At 41.7% G+C, this 21100-nt stretch overlaps 1 protein-coding gene across 1 annotated transcript in view; it reads left to right on the forward strand.

Annotated features, from left to right (window-relative positions):
* Nucleotides 1-287: 287 nt before the first annotated feature.
* Nucleotides 288-21100, forward strand: part of ENPEP (glutamyl aminopeptidase) — a 36358-nt gene continuing 15545 nt past the window's right edge. Inside the window, exons 1-7 of the mRNA XM_059818220.1 lie at nt 288-901; nt 5905-6046; nt 8655-8786; nt 12976-13096; nt 15201-15355; nt 15986-16099; nt 17782-17916. Of these exons, the coding sequence (XP_059674203.1) occupies nt 288-901; nt 5905-6046; nt 8655-8786; nt 12976-13096; nt 15201-15355; nt 15986-16099; nt 17782-17916 (1413 nt within the window). The remainder of the gene's footprint in view (nt 902-5904; nt 6047-8654; nt 8787-12975; nt 13097-15200; nt 15356-15985; nt 16100-17781; nt 17917-21100) is intronic.

Consider the following 21100-nt stretch of genomic DNA (forward strand, 5'->3'; position numbering starts at 1 on the left):
TATAAGGGGAGCACGGCGGGAACAATGTTCTTCTGTGTTGGTTCCTTCCGTCTCCCAGCCCAGCTGCGCTCCTTTTGATCATTCACATTTCCTCCAAATGCATGTTGTCTTTAATTAATTGAGTGTCTCGTGGAAAGCGAGGTGGGGGAGACGGGCAGAGAACAGCTATAGCTGCACAATTAAAATACAAACCAAGTCTGCTGAGTTTACTGAATGTAAGTGCTGAAGTGACTAATAAGCTTTTTTACAGTTAATGTTTTGCTCTGAGAACAGACCGGGAAGCAGAGATGGAGGGCATGGATTTTGAGGATGAGAAGTCCAAGAGATACTGCATGAAGACAAAGCATGTGGCTGTCATCTGTGGCGTCGTGGTTGTTGTAGGTCTTGCCGTGGGTCTTGGCGTGGGATTGAGCAGACCTAAATCTCAGCAACCTTCAGGGGGAACAGATCAGCCAACAAACCCACCTCCCCCCGTGGATTTGGGTCCCTGTCCTCCTAAAAATGATGAGACTGGAGACTGGAGACATTTCAGGCTGCCCACTTATGTGAAGCCTGTCCACTATGATCTGGAAATTAAGCCTGAAATGGAGACAGACATTTACACTGGGACAGTCAGCATTTCTATTGCTCTGGAAAAATCTACCAGCTACCTGTGGCTCCACCTGCGAGAGACCAAGATTACAGAAATGCCCACGCTCCGGAAATCCTCAGGACAGCAGATTGCTCTGAACGACTGCTTTGGGTACAAGCCGCAAGAGTACATAGTGATGAAGGCAGAAGCAGAGCTCGCTGTCACTGATGAAAGAGACCCTTATATACTCACCCTGAAGTTTCAAGGCTGGCTGAATGGTTCTCTGGTTGGGTTTTATAGGACCACCTACACTGAGAATGGACAGATCAAGTAAAGCAGTTTTTCTTTTATTTATTACACTTTCTATTCCTACTTGCTCAGGCCTGCTCTATTCCTGTTTCAGCTTCTCAGTCTTGTCTCTCACCAACTTGCTGACATTTCTGGGCTGTTCTTTAATTTTCTCATTCCCCTAAGGAAGATGCTGTATTCAAAACCCTTTGGCTGTTGACAAGTGAATGTGGGCTGGAGAGATGAGGGGTTTGTTATTATTATTCTGAAAAACTTTTTCAAACTCTACTGGTCCCAGGTTACCCTTGAGCTTTATGAGTGGTTCCCTCAGAGAGCGGGAGGGATCGAGGCGTGTTTTTATCTCTGTAATGCAATAAATAGCATACAGCTCTCACCACTCTCTCCTGTCGCTCCCCAAGGTAACAGTTTCAGTGTAAAATGCTCTTGTGATAGTTTTCCTGACATCGTGTCTCCTTGACATTGTAAGCCTGAGGAATATCCAAACCAGAACTTCCCTGTCCCTCCTGCAGCTGGTTTAAATTATGGGTAGGAAAGTCCAAATGATGAAGGTAATCTTTGACTTGGGTTTTTTGTGCTCCAGCTCTTCTTTTTTAATATATCAATAGTTACTGAAAGATTACAAAGCCTCTGCCAGTTCAATTAACCCTTTCCACTTCCCAGGTTTGCACTACTTCAAGGTGGAAGCTTGAAAAAGCCATTGCCCACTGCTCAGAGGCATTTCTTTGCAGTTAAAATAGGGAGAGAACACTCATCCATTTTCCAATATTTGCGTTTCTGAAGTTACTCATTCCAGCCTTTACGGCTAGAAGATAAACTTGGTTAGACTTTTCCAAGGCCCTGTAGCAGGAACACGGAGGCAAACACTGGTGTGCTTTCATGGCACTTGTTTGCCCTCCTGGGACAATGGTGTCATGAGTGAGATTCGCATCAGCTCCATTCAGCCGCTGACAGGCAATGCCAGGAGTAGCAGCAGTGACAGGCACCAGCAGCAGCAAATCCAAGAGGCAGAGGAAAAAGCAATCGTTTATTTTTTGTACTTAAACATAGTTACCTGATCTGGGAAGAAGCTATGTAGAGAATAGCTTGAACCCCAGACAGCTCTTTCCCTCTTGTTTTCCTTCAACTAGCACCTCAGTATTGCTCTGACTCAGAAGCTTCTTTGGTTTTATACTTTGAGCACCTGACATCCCCACAGCAGTTGTAAAGTGTAACCTCTTAGCATCTTTCTAAGCTGAGGTGTGTTACTTCCTTTTTACTGGTGAAGGATACCTAGATATTAAATGAATTGCCCCAGGTCTGTCACAATACCAGAACAGCAGGACCAGAACGCAGGTCTCCTGAGTCACAAAGTGCAAGAGGTGAGTGCCCGTCCCTCAGATCCAGGCAGTATAGGAAGACAAGGACCAAGCATCTGATGTCAGGAAGAAAGGAGAACTTCATAAGCTAAAGAAAGCATAAAATATGAGCTCACTTTGAGAGGTTTCCTACTTCTTGATTTGGATGCTGGAAGCTACAATTGCAAGGCTGATGCTTCAGCCAGCAGACTGAAAACACTCAATAGAGAAAGGAACTTGAGCATGCGAGTTTGTTTGTTAGGCTTGAGAAGGACTCTAATAAGAATGAATGAATGGTGATTTCTGAAATGCTTTTCATGCGGTTAAGTTTGGGCAGACTGTTTGTGGGGGTGGAAGAGGTGATGTACGTGATAGTGATAAGTACAGCTTTGAAGTGAAAGCAACCACCAGCCAAGTTGCTGCTATGACGCATGAGGGTAGGTGATAGGATGGGGTGAAGAAGGATGGCGAGGGAAGTGTTTGATTACTTATTAAAACTGCATTTTCCCCTGGCTTTCTACTCAAAACCAATGCTGTCTGGAGTTAGATTTTTTGTTTCGCCTTTGCCTGACGCAGACATCACCCTTGGAAAATTTCAACCTAAATAGTTCCTTTTTTGTCATGTTGTAAGTAAATACAAATCGGATCAGGTAATAGCAAAAATCAAGCAGGTCTATTAGTAGCGGATGTTAGAGAGAAGGGGTTGAGGTGAAAATGAGAGGCAATGTGTAATTAACCTACTCCCCCATCCCTTCTGGGCAGTGTTAGAAGCAGTGGGACCTTTTGAGAGAATTAATAACACTGGAAAGTCAGCTCCCAGGGCTGAGCTGCTCCCCAGCTGTCTATCTGTGAAGGCAAAGGTTTGCCAAAGCATTGCTATAATGCCTTTTGTTTACAAACTGGGCACAAGTCCAGGCTCTGCTGTTGCTTAGATTCAAATCTGCCACCACATTTTGTGGAAAACAGGTAGACATGTGCTGAACATGCCTGCTAGTCTGGGATCCTTGGGAGGCTTAGGGAGAAGAATGCCTCATTCGGGAATCCTGTTTAGACAGATCTCACAATCCCCATCAGGACAAAGGTGCTTTTGGACATGCCCAGCAGCGGATTTTGAGATACCTTGGGAGCACAACCATTTAAATTGATGTGCACATGTGGGTAGGGAGCTGCAAAGCAGAAACTTTGAGAATGCAGATTTTAGACAGACCTGCCTAGATCTTCCTGTGGGTGTCTGAATCCGGATGTAAGCGCTGAAGTCCTTTGGTAAAGCTATTCTTCTGTCTGCACATTTCATTTTTCCATTGATAAAAGGGGACTAACAGTCCTTCCCTACTTCGCATGATGCAGTGAGTGTAAATATATTACAATCGTGTTATTTTCAGGTATTAGGGAAAGGAGCACAAGAGTCCTTGCCTGGGGTAATGGGATCTTTTAACTCATTAGTTCCTCTCAAGGAATGTGCTAAAACCCCCTTTTACTTTCGCCTTAACATTACAGATAATACAAACATGACACAGCAGCTGGTTTTGATTTTGCATTACTATTAGTGACAAGGTATGGCTTCCCTTTTATAGGAATTCTCTCTGTCCTCATAAGAGGTGAACAAGAGGCTTATAAAAGATACTCAGCTGGGCACATCTCTAGCAGGGAGACTTGCATTTAGGATTTTATTGGTTAGGGAAAGGCAAAATATTCTTTAGTGTACAGAAGTAGCACTCCTGGATTTCTTTGTCAAGGAGAAAATTTTCTCAGAAGCAGCAATGAATCTGAATTTAGGGAAAGACTAGGAGAAAAATGCTTTAATTAGCTCAAGGGGAGGGGTTTTTACAGTCACCCCCTGTGCTTTGGGAAAAAAAATTTAAAAAGGAAATTCATCATGGTTCTAAATGCAGCACTGTTTTATTTTGGGAACAACAGCTGGATGCAGTCTCAGCCAGATCTTCACTTCTTATTACTGTGATATTTACAACTGTCACCTCTAGTTCACATTTAAAGGTCTGGATATCAACAGCAAGTAGAAGGGCAGAAGCCACTAAGCAGTGAAGAAAATCTTATCTAAAAACTACATTATACAGTTTGAAGGGAAATTGAAACATTTCATGTCTCTAGTGCCATTTCTAAGCATGCCATAGCCTGGAGTTCTCATCATCTACCCCATAGGAATGGTAGTGCTAAGGTTTTGCACTGCTGATGTCTGTCTGCCTCCACAAATATATGAGGATAGATGGATTATCACCTTATAAATCAACAGAGATATCACAGTGTTATCAGTCTGTAGGAACAAGTTATAAATGTGTCAAAATATATAGCCAATTTTTTAAGCAATAACTGTGAAGCATTGCCCTGGGGACTTGAAGTTAACTTAATTGTGAAATACCTTGCAAATCTTACAAAAAGTAGAGAGTGACATCAAACAATTTACCGAGCAAAAGAAACTCTATTGAACCTGAAGTTACGTTAAGGTGAATGTTCATTATACTTTCTGCCCATGAACTTTTGAGTTACTCTTCCAATGAACATGAATGGTAAGAACCCAGACATATTACCTCCATCAGGCTTGTAAATGACCCTTGCTGCTACAAGTTCCTAATGACCAGTTTAGTATTTAACCGTCACAGGGAAATGCCAAGGGCAACAGAAACATTGAAAAATTGGTTGTCAAGTGAGCTTATAGGATTGCTGCAGATCTGTAATTTATGATGTACACTTTTAATTACTTTTTGGAAAGAAAAACTACCTTAATATAGTTGGAGCAGCTGTAGAAGTGCTGTCAGAAAATGCTCAACATTCCAGATTAATTGAAGAAACATCTGTGATCCCTTTCACCATCAATCACTGGAGAGTATGTTCTGCCACTGTATGGCTCATTAATGGGGGAGCCCGATGTCACTGTGAGAAGCAAGCACACGATATGAACGTTCACAACCTTCACCTTATTTTTTTACGTGACCCCTATTGTCTAGCCCCTCCAGTTGTTTTTGCCTAACTGAGATGACTTTCTAAACCGCCCAGCACGACTAGCATAGCATCAGTTATGTACTAGATGTTCACCCGAACTTTCCATGCTTTCTCCAGCAGTTTCATTAATGGAGTCAGGGGAGCATAACAGCACCAGCAGAAAACTGTACATGGTAACTGCAGAAAAAGAAGCACACAAGCAGGATGAGATTTTAGGGGCACTTATGCAATTCTAAGGTGTCTTCTCAGGAGATGTTCAGGACTCCAATCCCAAGATATGCTCTAGTGGATAAACAACACATGGAGTGACTTAAGTAAACATCCCTATACCAGCACCTTGATTTCATTTCAGATGCTACCATCAGTAGTTTATTTTAGGCACAAAAATCTATGGGAAAGCTCATAAGGAAGGTGAGCAAAATTTTTACCATCCATAAGGGGTCATTCATATCTTATTGCCTGGCTCCTAAAATATTTGATGATAAGAAATTGGCTTTAGCTTTTGCTCTGAGACCTAGAGGATGACAGACTTTGAGGTATACATGTTACACATGACTGTACGATGTCAGCTTGTGCATTTCTGATGTCACCTACTTTTATGAATGGACAAGTACACACAAATACTTGTAGTTGACTTTAGTTTGCAAAATTGCTAAAACATTATGCTTAGAAATTGCAGATAAGATTTAAAAGGTATATAATGAAGGCTTGCCAATGTGTTGTTTGTTTAAGGAGCATTGCAGCTACTGATCACGAGCCAACAGATGCACGGAAATCATTTCCTTGCTTTGACGAGCCCAACAAAAAGGCAACTTACAAGATATCCATCATCCATCAAGATGCCTACCAAGCACTTTCAAACATGCCGGTACAGGTATGTATTTCCCAACCCTGCTGCCTAAGTGGAATGGTTCTCTAAAGCCACTGGAAAGGTAGCACAGATCACAAGGTCCTTGCGCATTCACAGACTCTACCACCCAGACACTGTAAAGCTAATGGTTAATAAATATTCCATAAAACAGGACTGGTTGGTTAGTTAGGACTACTGGTGGTCCACCAGCACACAACATGGCACTACAGAGCCAAATCCAAAGCAGAAATGAAACGTCTCTTCTGTCTTTAGCTAGCTGGCCCTCTGTTCAGTTATTCTAGATGAGCATCCCCTACTAACTATAAATAGGTAACGGCAGGTTCTTCAGTCAAGCCAGGTGGACTCTGAGAAGGAATACTCTGGAAGACACCTGCTTCCCAGATGGGAAGTCTAAAATAATCACTGAAACTACATAATGTTCCAAAGCAAAGGTCTGATGATCACAATCTAATGGTAAAGGATCCTGCTAGCAAGAAAGTCTAAGATTATTATTTTTAATAATACAGCATCTGAAATCCCATCTGTCAGCTGAGGGGTGTGGACATTTGTCAGTCCACCATGAATGTAATTGCCTAAATCATCTATTTCTGGGCCTGGTGGGTCAAATTCCAAGTTTTGTACGAAATTCAATGGCATCAATTATCTACCTCTGGGCCCTCTGGAAGAAGATTGAATGGCTTTCAGCTGAGAGAGTTTCTAATGAATAGTTTAACTGAGTGTGCAGTCTGATGCATAATTTCTAATGACTGTGTTCTGAAGTGGGAGATAAAGTGCCAAGATTAAAAAAAAAAAAAAAGAAAAAACAAAAAAAGAGCTTCCAGCCCCCAGGCTGTTGACATTTGCATCTTCCCAATCACTCCCCCACCCAGAAAACAAAGGTCTGCTTTACTGCGTACTGTTTTATTTAAAGAGTCCCCCAAACCTTAACTATCCCCTAGCAATGCAGCTGAGAGAACTATTACCAATCTGATACAGCTGCCTCCCAGACCCTTTGCAAATTTAGAGCTCTGACCTATTGTTATTAAAAATATTTCTATGATACCTAAAAGAGCACCAGGCACTCTGATGAACAACACATGAAAGGGGAGTGTTTGCTGTACCTTTCCTCACAGACCTCAGATAAGTGAGGGTACAGGCAAAGGAGGTGAGGGGATGAGACTAGATGTTATCAAGATTTAGTGGGTTTTGAGATTTACATTACACCTTTACACATGGACGTTGCCTCTAGTATGGACATACAAAAATAAGCTTTCAAAGGGCTAGCTACCGCTTGTCAATTAATTTGCTAAAATCCAAATACAGGCAGGGAAATGTAGATTATGCTGGGTTTGTACTCAGGTTTGACGAACGGATGATAGCAGGGCACTTTTTCATCTGGTGTGCTCACAAGGTCAGTAGGTCTGTTCTTAGTTGTGAAAGATCTTTGGGAAATCTTTTCAACGGATGGAAATGTAATCGTTTGTAAATGCAAGGCACGTTGTGTGTTGCACATCCTGTAGTAGTTTTGGTGGTGTGGAGCTTTATAATCAACATGGCAAAATCAGCTCAGCAAAATCAGAAACTTGCACAATTCATTTGCATTTTTCACTGCAGTGATTTTTTTTTTTTTTTTACTTTTTTTTCACTGAAGTTCGGACTTTGTTGAAAGAACAAAAGATATCAAAATAAAGTCAAAATGAGTCAAATAGTGGAAAAGGAGATTGTGAATATCTCTGTGAAAAGGGGTTTGTGAATACATCTGTGAAAAGGTTTTTTCGCTCATGGAATCATATTACCTGTAACATTCAGTATCTGTGTTTTATTTATATTGTATTTATAACAAACAAATCTCATGAAGTATTGTACCTCTAGTAGAAGGTTAGTGTCTTTAACATGCTGTTTGCTTTTGTCCTATTTAAGTTAGTCATCCAGTCAGAAGCACAAAAAATTATCAGACAGGCAACAGCAGATAATGAATAGCAGAAATAAATATTTAGAGGAAGAATCACATACGACAGGTTGCAGGTTTGGTTCAGCTGAGAGTTAAGGACATCTGGGAAAATCAGGAATGGTTTTAAATTGATTTACAAAATAAAAACTATGATCAGCACTAAACCTTATGTACATTTAAACAACCCACCAATTAGCAGTGCTAATTTGTGTCTGAATGGTTCAGGATAGATTCATTAGACTGGTCTTTATCCTAAGTAGCATCTCTGCAATCCCTGACTCCTACATGATGGGTGTATTTAAGAGAGGAGAGAATGCAGTCTCTTCTCTGATCTGTCCGAAATGATGTTATTTTATGCAATTATTTCAAGAACAAAACACACTAGCGTACACTGGAAAACTCCTGGTGGCATGTAAATGATTTCAAATCCTTGATGCAAAATTAGAACCAGGTAAACTTACTTAGTGCAGAAAAACAAAGTCCCGTTTCGTGTATTGCAGTACTGCAGAAAAAACATTTTGTCTGTTCTCATGCCATCAGCAACGGGATGCCAGAAGACGTGAACCTGGAGAGGTGATTTATCATTCCTACGTACTTGCAGCCTTCATAGAAATATTGTACCCTCTTCTGCATGTGTTTGCGATTCCAAAAATCAAATTCATTATTTTTCCATTTCTGCAGCAAACCGTACAGCTGAGCAATGGCTGGACTCGGACAACTTTTGAGAAGTCAGTTCCCATGAGCACTTACTTGGTATGCTTTGCGGTGCACCAGTTTCAGTGGGTAGAGAGAACATCCGCTAGTGGAAAACCTGTAAGTCCTGTTGCAGCCTGAACATGGTTCAGATGACAGATGTATTGTGATTTGCATTTAAAAAAAAAGGAATCATCTCTTTTTGTGATACAAACAGGAAGATATTTTTCCCTTTCCTATAACCTATTTTATGTAGCCTGTTTTATCAGATTAGGTGTTCACAGTGGTCCCTCTGACCTCGACTACATACAGTGTTTTGCAGTCCTTCCCTGTCTCCCATCTTGGTGAGATCGCAGTCAGTACCTCCCATACAGGCATACAGGTGAGGAAGGAGCACTGTTTCTCCAACCTCACCCCCAACTTGAAGCCCAGGGTCTAAGGGAATGCACAAGTCCAGGAGTACAAGAGATTCACAGGCCATAGATACAAGTATTTTACAATTTTCTGTGGGTTAAAAGGTGTGAATCTATGCACTTGATGTCTTCCTATTTACAGTCATGGAGACACAGGACTACAATGCCATGTGCCATTACATATTGGTTCTAATATCCTTTATTTTACAACAGTGGCTAAAGGCAACTGCCCAGTGTAAGTTCTTTACAAATAAGTGTAGAAGTCATAGCGCCTGCCTAAACAGCTGGATATTTGGTAGGTGTCCTAATGAAGTGAGTGTGTTTGAATCTGAATCCACACAATTAAAAAAGCTCCTTTATTTAGATGCAACAGGCAGTCCAATCCAGTTCTCGCTGAGATCCAAATCTCTGAAGGTGCAGCTGATCAGGCGTAAGGAGATCACAAGACATTACGTTGAATCACAACCTGAAAGCTTAAATACAATTTGCCCCTCAACATGAACTCCTCGTTTAGCCTAAACCTAGTCTGGGATGCTCAATTCACTGTTAATTATTTATTGATGTACATCTTTTTTACATCTGAGACAGAGGATGATCCCAGAGCTGTATGCTCTTGCTGTTTCCCCTTCCTTTCCCCTTAGGGGTGTAAGACATGGTCTTGAGGCTCAGCTGAGCTGGCAGCGCTTTCCTCCACTTCTGGAGGCAGTGACACCAATGGACGGGGCACGTAGAGCAAAGCCCCAGCCAGACCACTGTTTCCCTAGCAAGTAAGCTCTTCCTGAGCTTCTCTATCCAAAAAAGCTCAGCAAATCCTTCCCCACTTAAGGCTGTCCACCGATGTGAAAATCTGGCTTGTCTAAGTCTCCAAAGTGCTGACGCAGTTCTTAGCAAAGACTTCCTGGCATAGCGCTGTGCTGAGGCCTCTCTCCTCTACGCTCTTGCTAGCATCATGCCGTACGCTTATACTATTTCTTGACAAATAACTAAGGCTAAATTACACTTAGCCAAGCAAATGAAGCCTGGTTTGAGATAGCGATGCAATATTCTTATATCCCTGCTCTTTGGCTGAGTAACTTGCAAAACAGGAGAACGTTTTCGGCCACCCAGCCACACAATTTTGTTAACCAGATGCTCTTCAGCGCGGCTGCTCCATTCATTATCAGGGACAGGACTTTGTTTATTTGGCCTCAATAGATATTCTCTAGAGTTTAGTTATTTTAAGAATCAGAATTTGTGCAGCTTTTGTAGAACATAGTGCAGTAGGGGAAAAAAAAAAGTGCTGAAGACATACGTAAAGCTCTTTATTTTCTAGATGCAAAAGTTAATATTCTCTGCTTGTCCATGCCACGCTCCAGAATATGGCTCTGAGGACAATATTTGGGTTTTTTTCCCCAAGCAAAACAGTAAAGCCCACAATGTTCCTGACTGGTTGTAGTTTTTCTAAATAGAAGGGAGTGTTCACTGAAACGTGGTAATTAAAGTGTGTGTGTATGTGTGTGTAGAAGCAGGGGTATTTGTGTCAGTACAGTGGTTGCCTGAAGAAATGTCTTCCAGTTCAGGCCTTGATTATTACATATTTTATTAATGTTATTCACTAAACAATTGTCTGAGGACTTGCTTGCACTAGAAAACTTGGGTTTTAAGTGAGGTTAAAGTCATAACCGTTCCCCTTCTCTCAGTATGGACAGAGTTTTACCAATATAAAATATACATGTAAGATTGTTTTTAATTAAGGGAGCCACATAAACTCCATCACTAAAAATTACCTTTTCCTCAGGAAAACCAGACTATCTTTAGAGCTTTCAATCAGATATTTAGAAAGTCCTTCTCCTAATCAAACAGTTCTTTTCCAAAAACTTTGAAGCCCAGCCGAGCAATGAGGTATTTAGATTCACCAACTGCTGAAAAGAGCATTCCATAGTCTGCTGTACAAATTGCTAGCAATAAATCCCTCATCCAACAGAAAGTATCCATGTGATCCATACATTACTTTCATAAACAACAGCAACAGCATACAGCTCACATGACACAGTAAATTATTTAAAAACTCTGCCATTCACTCTGAAAACCGTTGCCCTAAGAAAGATATTAATGGAATCATAGGAAAGGTGCCTCCAGCTGGAAATGATGCCCCTGAGCTGATTACCTGTCAGGTACCAAATGTCTGGTTTGGAAAATCACGGAGGAGATAATACAAATGAAAGCCAAAGTCAGTCCTAGTGCATGCTGAAGGTTTTGGAAACCATTAATATGGATCAGCTAGGGGACCGAAGACTGCTAAATTGGGTAAAGACCTTACTGAAGTGGAAATTGCAGATTGTAATTGCAAACTGACCCTGAGGGAAATCCCCTGCCTGGAATGGATTCCCGATTGAATTTCCTAAGCTTTTTTGGGGTTTGTTTTTTCATTCCAGCTTTATTTCTGACCACTTTTCCATCCTCCCGTCTTGTTGGAGGAAGTGTAATTTCACGGTATTGAAATCAATGTGTTGTCAGGCTCCAAGAGGGCTCCTGGAGTAGGCCAGATCCTTTGCTCAGTTTGGACCCTAAATTCCTGGCTGAAGGCAGGACTGGGGCGTAAACAAGTCACACCAACGCAGCCAGAAGAATGTGGCCCATTCATAAGGGATGCAGAGCCTGCAAAATGAGATGGATTGGTTTTCCCAAAGCCAGAAACTTCTCTCTCTATGAAGATCTCTTACTTTCCACATTGGAGATTTTGGGGGACAGTAAAGAGGACAGCCTACAGCTCCTGACAGTGGACACTGCAGCACTACGGCTCTGCTCTGGGGCAGAGATCAGTGTGAGCTTTGGGAGATTGAGGGAAAGACCTCCAAAAGACTCCATAAATTCTGAAGTCAAACTTTGTCTTCACAATGTGGAGATAACATCCCAAAAAGCTTTTTCAAGCTGTAGGCCTCCTCATCATGGTTATGGGTGCCTCTGGTCCTCCAGGGCTTGAGGTTTCCTATTACTTGACAGTAATAGCCAAAGCAGTCACAGGCACCAAGCCTCAGGGATGGAAAGGTCAGCACTCAACACACCATTTTTTGCGTTCAGGAAAAAAAGCATGCTCAGATATGCAAAAGGAGCACAGAAATGATCACTCATTGCACACAGGGCTACCAAATGTGCCAGTTTTCCGGGACCTGCCTGGTGGGAAGAGAGAGAGAGATGATTTTTTTCTGGGATTTCCAGAGGCGCAGCAGCCCAGCAGGCACGATAGCTGTGACTGGGTGGCTGTATGGCCTGAGGTCCTGGGCAAACAGCCACTCAACCTGCATGGGCCAGCATGTCCGGGAAGAGTTACAGATCTGGTAAAGGCGCTATCTTCAAAGGGTCTGAGATCTTCAAATATACAAGGACAAGAGGAAATTATGGTGATAGTAGGTAGGAAAGGTAGGAAGAAATTGAAGAAAATTAGGTGTCATGGGCTTCAGACATATTTCAGGACAGATGTGCTCCTAAAGATTGGTCTGATGGGATCAGTCCAGATCAATGAACTGCTCAGAACAAGTGGATTGCCTTCGGTTGTGCTTGACCTGGCTTCCTTCTTGAGAAAACCAGCCCTCAAGGAAGGAGGGGCTGGTATGCACCCAGGCCCTGCTCCAAGCTTGGCCACTTCGAGCTTCTGGACATGGGTCTTGCCAGTTTTACAATTTAGGCACGCTGTGGAAAGCGTGCACAGATTATGTTGACTTGGTCTTTCTTATGTACAACATTTGAAAAACTTTGTTGAATGAATGTGTTAGGGAACAGAATTCAGCGTTCAGGCCAGTCTCTTAAAGAAAACCTGCAGTGTTATAGGTACGTATGTTAAATGACTTTTCAATGCTTGCGACCTTATAATTTCTTTTAACTGAAGACTGTTCTAATTGTCTCTCTGTATTTTACAGCTCAGAGTTTATGCCCAGCCACTGCAAATACACACAGCAGAATATGCAGCAAATGTAACAAAAATTGTATTCGACTTCTTTGAAGAGTACTTTAATTTGAGCTATTCTCTTCCAAAGCTAGGTGATTATTAATACTTATATTTCTCATTCTGTTAATTCACTGTCATGGTTATGTTTCTCCTACAGGTCTCTGTGCATTGGTGGAAAACAGAGGATGAAAGCATTTGGTTGCTAACTGCTGATATTACGTCAGGATGTTTTAAAACTGTACCCATGTAGTTCAAGATGTTCTTAAATGTCATGAGGGAGGGTTGGTCTCAGTAACAGTTTAGTTACCAGTTCTCACAGTTCAGTTTGCTGAACTGAAGCACTGGTCCTGGCATGGTTACTTTAAAGTGTCTTGTGGAAAATCAGGGGAAGCATTGGTGTCATCAGAAAAGGAACATCGTGAGCTAAAATAGAGCCAGAAGAAGTTTGAGAAAAACATGTACCACTTCCATGGGAACTTCTGGACAAAAGTCAGCAGTGAGATAAGTGAAGATATAAACTGCCAGAGAGTATGTCATACTATTTATTAACCTTAGTGCAAAGTGGGTGTATATCCACTTCTTAGAAAGATGAATATGGTCCAGCGTATAATTTGTAGTTTCTACTGCTGGGCTAAATAAAGACCCAGAGCTAAACAAGAGCAGCACACTATCAAATTTTGCCCGTGGTTACAAAATAAGAGAAAAAAAGTAGTGCAGTTGGGCATCTTTTAGCTTGGGCTATCTGGACTCTGGATCTGATTTGCACAGTTTCAACTAATAAAGTTGAGAATGTAATCAGAGTTTTGGAAACGTCCCCTCCTAAGACCTCCAAAGAGGTAATACAGTTAGGTTCATGAACTTAAAAGGATGGAAAAACATTAACTACAAACAAGTTAAGGCAATGTAATGGGGGAAAAAAAACCCAAAACTTTGAAGATGATTAACAATGTTATGCAAACATTTTATTGGCTATTTATACATGTACCTATCAGGCTAATCTGTATTACTTTAACACCAGATTTTTACCTCCTCCTTTCAAAACATCATCTGAGTTTACTGTAAATATCTGCATTTCAACAACAACTGAATTAGGGAAACCAGTATAATATGTTGCTCTTTTGCACACTGGTCCCCAGTAATAATTGGGACATCTCACCTATGCTTCACATTCAAACTTTCATTTCCATAAAAGCCTCATGGTTTTGCCATGTCAGTATATGGACAGGGGCCTGTCTGCGCTACAGGGTGCACTGGTAACCCCAGGTCAGTGGAATGTCTATTTGTTGGATCACAAATCTTGACTTACTATGTTGTTCCCTCAATATTAGAAGTCATCTAGATCAAACCTGATGAATCAAATATATTTCTGCATAATGGTTTATTTAAATATTGTATTTCACATTGATTTATGGCTTCTGGCATTGCCCTTCTCCTTGTGATCCTCATTTTGACTGTCAGTGAAGCCCTTGCCAGACTATCAGCTTTGATTCGGTAATCAAGTTGTTTAAATTAAAATAAGTAATTCCTATCTTCTGTTAGGGTGGAGTGAGGGTTGTTTGTTCTATTCAGTTTTCAATCCATCTGTACTTTTTCACTAACCCACATAGAAAGGCTGTTGTCATTATTTGCAGAAGAAAATGCCAGTCCAATTGAGTCCACAATTCTCATTTAAACCTGTATTGATTACTGACCATAAATGAGTGACCCCCACAAATTGCCAGGAGTAGAAGCAGATGTTGTTCACTGCATGGGGGATTTACTTCAGTTAACATGTCAATAAATATTTTTAATACAACAGTGTGACAAACAATGACATGCCTCATTATGCTACAGATAGTTTCAGGAGGTTTACTGCCTACAGCACATCCCCAGACAATACTATTAATTTCTGGAGCCAAAATTAAGGAATGTACGAGACGCGCGCTCCCAGGAGGTGGCATAGCATCACCTCGCAGGACAGATCCTCAGCTAGTGCAACTGAGCCTAGCTCTGTAATCTCAGCAGAGCCAGGGCGCTGGCTATCAGCTGCTGTAGGCCATTCCCCTGCTTCCGAAACACAGGTTATAGACTGCAGTCCACAGCGGTAAGCCAGAACCACAAATGGTAAGCAAAAGAGGCTGTGAATACGCAGAAAGAGGACAAGCTAAGTGGCTTAAAGAATACAGTGGTAATCATGTTCTCTTTCTTCCAATGCAGATAAAATAGCTATACCAGATTTCGGGACAGGTGCTATGGAGAACTGGGGGCTGATCACGTACAGAGAAACAAACCTGCTGTATGATCCCAACGAGTCGGCCACTTCTAACAAACAGAGAGTAGCTGCTGTGGTAGCCCATGAGCTCGTTCATCAGGTACATTTTAGGACACAATTCATTTTTACAGTGCTTCAAATGTGTAGTCGCAACATTTTAATTTTGAAAATACTGTCATTAACTCCGTCTCGGAATCTTCTACGTGTGCTCACAATTTGATTGCAAAATGTCATGTTAAAACAGTTCCCCGCTAGAGCTTTGAAGTACCATAACTACTGCCTTTGAATTTTTCTCAGGAAGTTAGATGCTTGGGTCCAGACTGTGAGCCAGCTTATGAAAATCTGTCTGAAATGTCTTAAAGGAACTAATTTGCATGTGCAGATGTCTCTTTTGGGCAAGCAGAAAGGGACAACTATACACTGTGGAGGCTGTCTGAAAACATATCCTTACAAGCACAAATCATCAAATCAAGAGGAAGAAACTAAAAATATTTTCAGTGGCACATGAATCATTAGCAATCTCCCCAGTAATATGTAATTTTATAATAAAAGTGATGTTTTAACACAAGGCAAGGCCTGAATTCCTATTTAAACCCCAGAATTACGGTAATTTTCATCTGGCAACAGGAAGAAATGTGAACAAATGAATGTTCTATGTGGAGATGTGAGATACTGAAATGTACGTTTACTATTTAACTAACACTACGTCTTTCAATGTTTATAATTGTAGTGGTTTGGAAATATTGTGACCATGGACTGGTGGGATGACTTGTGGTTAAATGAAGGATTTGCCAGTTATTTTGAGTTCCTGGGAGTAAATGCTGCAGAACCAGATTGGCAAATGGTAATTATTTCTGTCTTGTGGAGGGTTGACAGGGCTGGGGGGAGCATTTTGAAAGGGAGTGAGAGTTAGACAAGGACGATGAAAACTTAAAGTATGTTTATAGAAAACTAAGTGCAGTGCAATATAAAGAAAAAGTTGCTTTAAGCTTTTCCACCTACCTATGTTATAGTCTGAAACCAGTCAAACTTTGTAAGGTTTCCATCTGCAGGGAAGAGTCATTCTTTTTTAAAAAGTGAGTCAAGTGTTTGGTTATTATTATGGCAAATAATACCTAGATGGATTCTGGACAGAGCCTTAGCAATTTTGCAAGGTTGTTTAAAGGTCTAACCCTGGAAGACGGAGATTCCCCTTATTTATTTAGTTGGACTGTAGTGTCTCTTCACGGCACTTGTCTTAGGATTGTTATCTGACCTGGTGCGGATTGGGAACCTGGGCCTGTCTCCACAGCTTGGACTATTCGTCAGGAAAAATATCAGATCCCCATTCAGCTGCTGCCAGCATTTTAATTGTAATTTCGAATGCTCCAACTTGGACAATCTCTACTTCACACAGCGCAAAAATAGGTAGTGATAGTGAAATGGCCCCAGCACTAACTGTGCAGCAAAACCAACTCCTGTCACTTTAAGGGGGTTGCAGACAAAGAGGGTAGCCTTAAATATGCATTATACTCTGAGGAATGGTAACAGTGTGTGAATAAAGGGAGGTTTCTTGCTCTCTCCTTCCTCCCCTCCCAAACGGATGTGATGGCACATAGCATGCATATTTCCCCCAGCTGTCCAGGTGTAATGAGATTCTGGCTACTAGAAAATATATAACATATGCCAGTGGAAGGAACCAGGTTTTGCATAGGTTGAGCCCATTGTCAAAATCTACTAGCCCCTGATCCTAGTGACTTTAGAAGCAGGCAGTGCCTACTCGGTGCTTCCCCCGCCTCCCTCCCTGCTCCCCAGAAACATCTCTTCTCATCCATGTTATGTGAGGCTGAGAGAAAAATTATTCCTGGGTCACTTCTTTTACACTTTGAATTAGAGGATCTGTTGTGCTAACTACACAAGAAAAATTCTAATTACTGAGCCTAAAATTTAAAAGACCTTTTTCTATCTAGACACCATGTTCATTTAAGATCTAGAGCCGTTTCAGTGTTGTCATCCTAGTGAGTATTAGAAGAGGAAAACTAAAAAGAAATTTAGTCTTTTTTGGTCAATATTGATTAGGAAGTAAGGGGATTTTGACTGCAGGCCACTTAATCTTTTAAAACAATTATAATAACTTCAAAAAAATTATAAACCTTGGGATGGGGAACCTGCCTCCTTCCTCCCTCCTTCCCTTCCTCCCCAGCTTCATTTTTGCCAGAGGAGCCCATGATGCTTTGCAGATACTGTCACAGTGGTGAAATTGGTAATGCAGGCTCCTTTTTTTGCCTGCTGTGGGGGGTTTTGTGTTATGATACACACAGGGAAACAGGATTTGCAAAGGGCAATTTGTTTTAGTTAAGGAAAAAATGTTTCACTCCCCTCTCAGATGTAAAGTAAGAGTTTGCAAGTCCTTCTTTAGAGGAGGTGAAATGTCATTCCATTTCCACCTGCTTCCCCGTAGAGAAGCTGCAGTTCAAGCTACTTATTTGGTGAAGTTAGGCGTATAGTCCTGCCTTTGTTTCTATTCTAACATCTTCTCTTTCTCAGCTTGAACAGGTTTTAACTGATGATGTGCTTCCCGTAATGAAGGATGACTCTTTGCTGTCTTCCCACCCAATTGTGGTCAACGTGTCATCTCCAGCTGAAATCACCTCTGTGTTTGACGGGATATCCTACAGTAAGGTAGGATATCCTCCTGTTGTGACTTTGGATGCAAAGGAAGTGGAGGCTTGGGAGAGGAGATAAAAGTCAGGGGAGCTCGTAATCATAACTCCTACCCACTTGGGCTGTGCCTGTGCGGATCTTTTTTTCTGGGACACTCCCAGCTGTTGTCAGTGATGATTAAGTCAAAAGCAACTGTGAGAGGAGCAGTGCAGCCAGAGCCTCGGTCAGCCACTGTGCACCATGCAAACCTGCTCACAGCATGCAGAGGTGCAGGGAAATCACAGTGTTAGTAGCTTCTGTCACTAGAGTTGTCGGTTTTAAAATTATCCTAAACCAGACACTAAGCACATCCCTCTGCCACGACCTCATGTGCTGATGCAGACCAGTTATATCAAGCCTCATAATCTAATGCAAGGACAGATGATGCAAGGGCAGATATCCAGACGTCCTCTCTCTCTCACTTCCCCATCACACCTTTGGGGCAGTATAACTTCTATTTTGAGGAAGCAAGGCAGGGAACCAAGCAGTGAAAACAGGAAAGTTACTTTTTTGTCTCATGTTGCTCACAGTATCCCAGCCACCCAACAAGTCTTAGCAAAGATGGGCTACATCAGCCTCTACTGGCATTGGCCCTCAACTGGGAGATAAGTTAGCTCCACGTTTCACTGAGAGTTGTGGAGCTCAGGACTGACTCTGAGTACAGTAGTCTGTAGCCCAGGAGGTGGTAGAGGACATCCCATTAGGTATTTGACAAGCTCATCCTGGGGCTGTCCCTGTCAGTGATGGTGGGGACCTGTGCTTATAAAGGCTCTCTCAGGAGCCTGGAACTGACTGGAAGAACACCCTGGGTCTGTCTGAGCAGCAGGATGCCAGGATGCTGGTGCCATCCAACCGCTGTTGCGACCAGGGTGCACAGAGGCCTCCCTGAGCCCACGGCCTCTGGTAGTACTAGCTGTGTGGGGCAGCAGCCAGGAGCTCAGCACTTGTGGAAAAGTGCTTTGAGGTCCAGAGCATTAGAGACCCTAGCAGCTGTGCTGAGTGTCGCCACTTTGATGTGGTCAGCAGGATCCAGGCTAGGAGGCTGAAGCCGGCTCGTCTCCCTCCATATCAGATATAGCCAAAGCCATTTTGTCCTTAGACAACCCTTAGACACAAAGCAGGTCTCCCCCAGACTGCCTGGTACCTAACCAGGGAGCCCTGTTACTCAAGCGCCCTGACAACACTGGGGCTTCTAGTTATTTTTTTCAGTGCATTAAGAGACAAGTCTGAAGAAGCACGGGAGGAAACACCCCTGTCCCCCTTCCCTCTCACCACCACGTATGCCACCAAGGTGAGGAAGGAGATGAGACTCTGCTCACTCTCTCCTCCACCACCTCCTCCAGCCATCTCCCATGTTGCTTCTGACCCTGATACACCATGGTTGTGTTGACAGCTTCTTGTATGACTCTGTCAGCGTTTCCTATCTGATGCCATAACAATATTCCACTGAACACACAAAATCCACCATTATTAAATCCTGCTTGTTGCTTTCCCTCCAAGCTCCCATTATCAGCTAAACATAAAGTATGTATTGCATTGACTTTAGCTTTAGCTGTGCTAGCGTCTGTAGCTGTAGATATTACTTTTATTAGCTAGACTTGATCCATCCATTTCCATCAGTTTTCTGTTTTCAATTGTTAAATCCTCTATCCAACAATACAACCAGTATTTATTGCATCATAAATGCTTCACAGTCAAATCATAAACCATGTGAAAACCTGCATTGTGTAACACTGTTCTTAAATCAAGCTAACAAAAGTCAAGAAACATACAGAGCTAAATCAAATACTCTGGACCAAAATGTATTTTAGTGGGGAGCTAAGCAAGAGACATACTTTTGCATGGTCTGAAAAAACAATGGAGAAAAAAAATCCTAGCTTTTACTCATCTCTTTGTGCCTACATAATTGCTACATGAACTCATATTTTTTAAGCAAAAACACTTGAGGACTCGTGCATTGTTTGGGAACAGTCTGCTTGGGATATAATTTGGTTGGGATATAATTTGGCTTGAATGAGAAAGTCTTCACATAGATTTAGCTCAAATTACTGTTGGTATTTATATATAAATGCATGACAAAATTAACTTGTTTCTTTTTGGCCTTATTTTGGCTTCTCTTTTGCATTTTTCTTATAAAAACAATCTCCTCATGATAATATTCATCACTAAACAAATAAAGCATAATTTGCAATGTTCTCTGTTAGTTTTACCAGAGCAATTACAGCGCTTATACAATCCTAAAAGTCTAATGAATTGCCTAAGGGTCTGTGGAGTCATTGCAGTGTATTCTGTAAGTGAACCTCTAACTGCTGTATGATCAGTAGGGCGTTATGCACCTAGGAAAGCTGTACTAGAGTAGAGCTGGTGACCACACAATTAATGTATATAATTTTTTTAATCTGCTCTTAAAAATTAATTGCATCTCACCTCTTTTCCAGTTTAATCCCCTCTCTTAGTGTGAAAGATTCTGTTAAAGTAACAATGAGATTTTTTGTCTTTGGAGTTCACACATTGATTACCTTTTCAGAAAACAGATACTTAAACAAGTTCTGCTAAAAATCTGCTCTTGGATCCCCACATTTTTTGAACCTCCTAGCTAAAGAAGTTTAGGATTAAACGTTCCACATTTCTGCCACATACAAACTTGTCATATACTTGGCAATTACTACAACTCTCTAGGAGAAGTTATGTGGGTGTTGACAAAAGACTCTCCCCACTTCCCCATCAGACAAGGTCAGCTATTCAAATCAAGGTCACTTTCCTGAACCTCCCCAAATTGTTGAAAGAAAGGAAAGTTATTAAAACACTGGAGTTCCTATAACCAGTGATTTTGTTAGGATGAGTTTTTCTCAAACACACTCCATCAAGGACTACAAGAGGAATGACAAAAGAAGGGGGAAGAGACTGAAAAGCAGTAGTAGAAGATGCAAGGGGCTAATTATACATTGCAGTTTAAAGCAAAAGAAATCTCCACTGTTCCCAAATGCATGCACAAGTGCGTATTTCTACTCTGACTTTTAATATAAACGGGAGGGGATGGTCTATGAGAGGTGATATCAGATACAAAGTGGCTGATAGACAAAGTTGAGGAACTGAGGTACCTAGTGCATACATGTGGCCTTATGGTCACCATTAATCATAAGCAGCCTTATGATTACCACTA

This window comes from Gavia stellata, chromosome 5, assembly GCF_030936135.1.
Source record: "Gavia stellata isolate bGavSte3 chromosome 5, bGavSte3.hap2, whole genome shotgun sequence".
Taxonomy (NCBI): domain Eukaryota; kingdom Metazoa; phylum Chordata; class Aves; order Gaviiformes; family Gaviidae; genus Gavia; species Gavia stellata.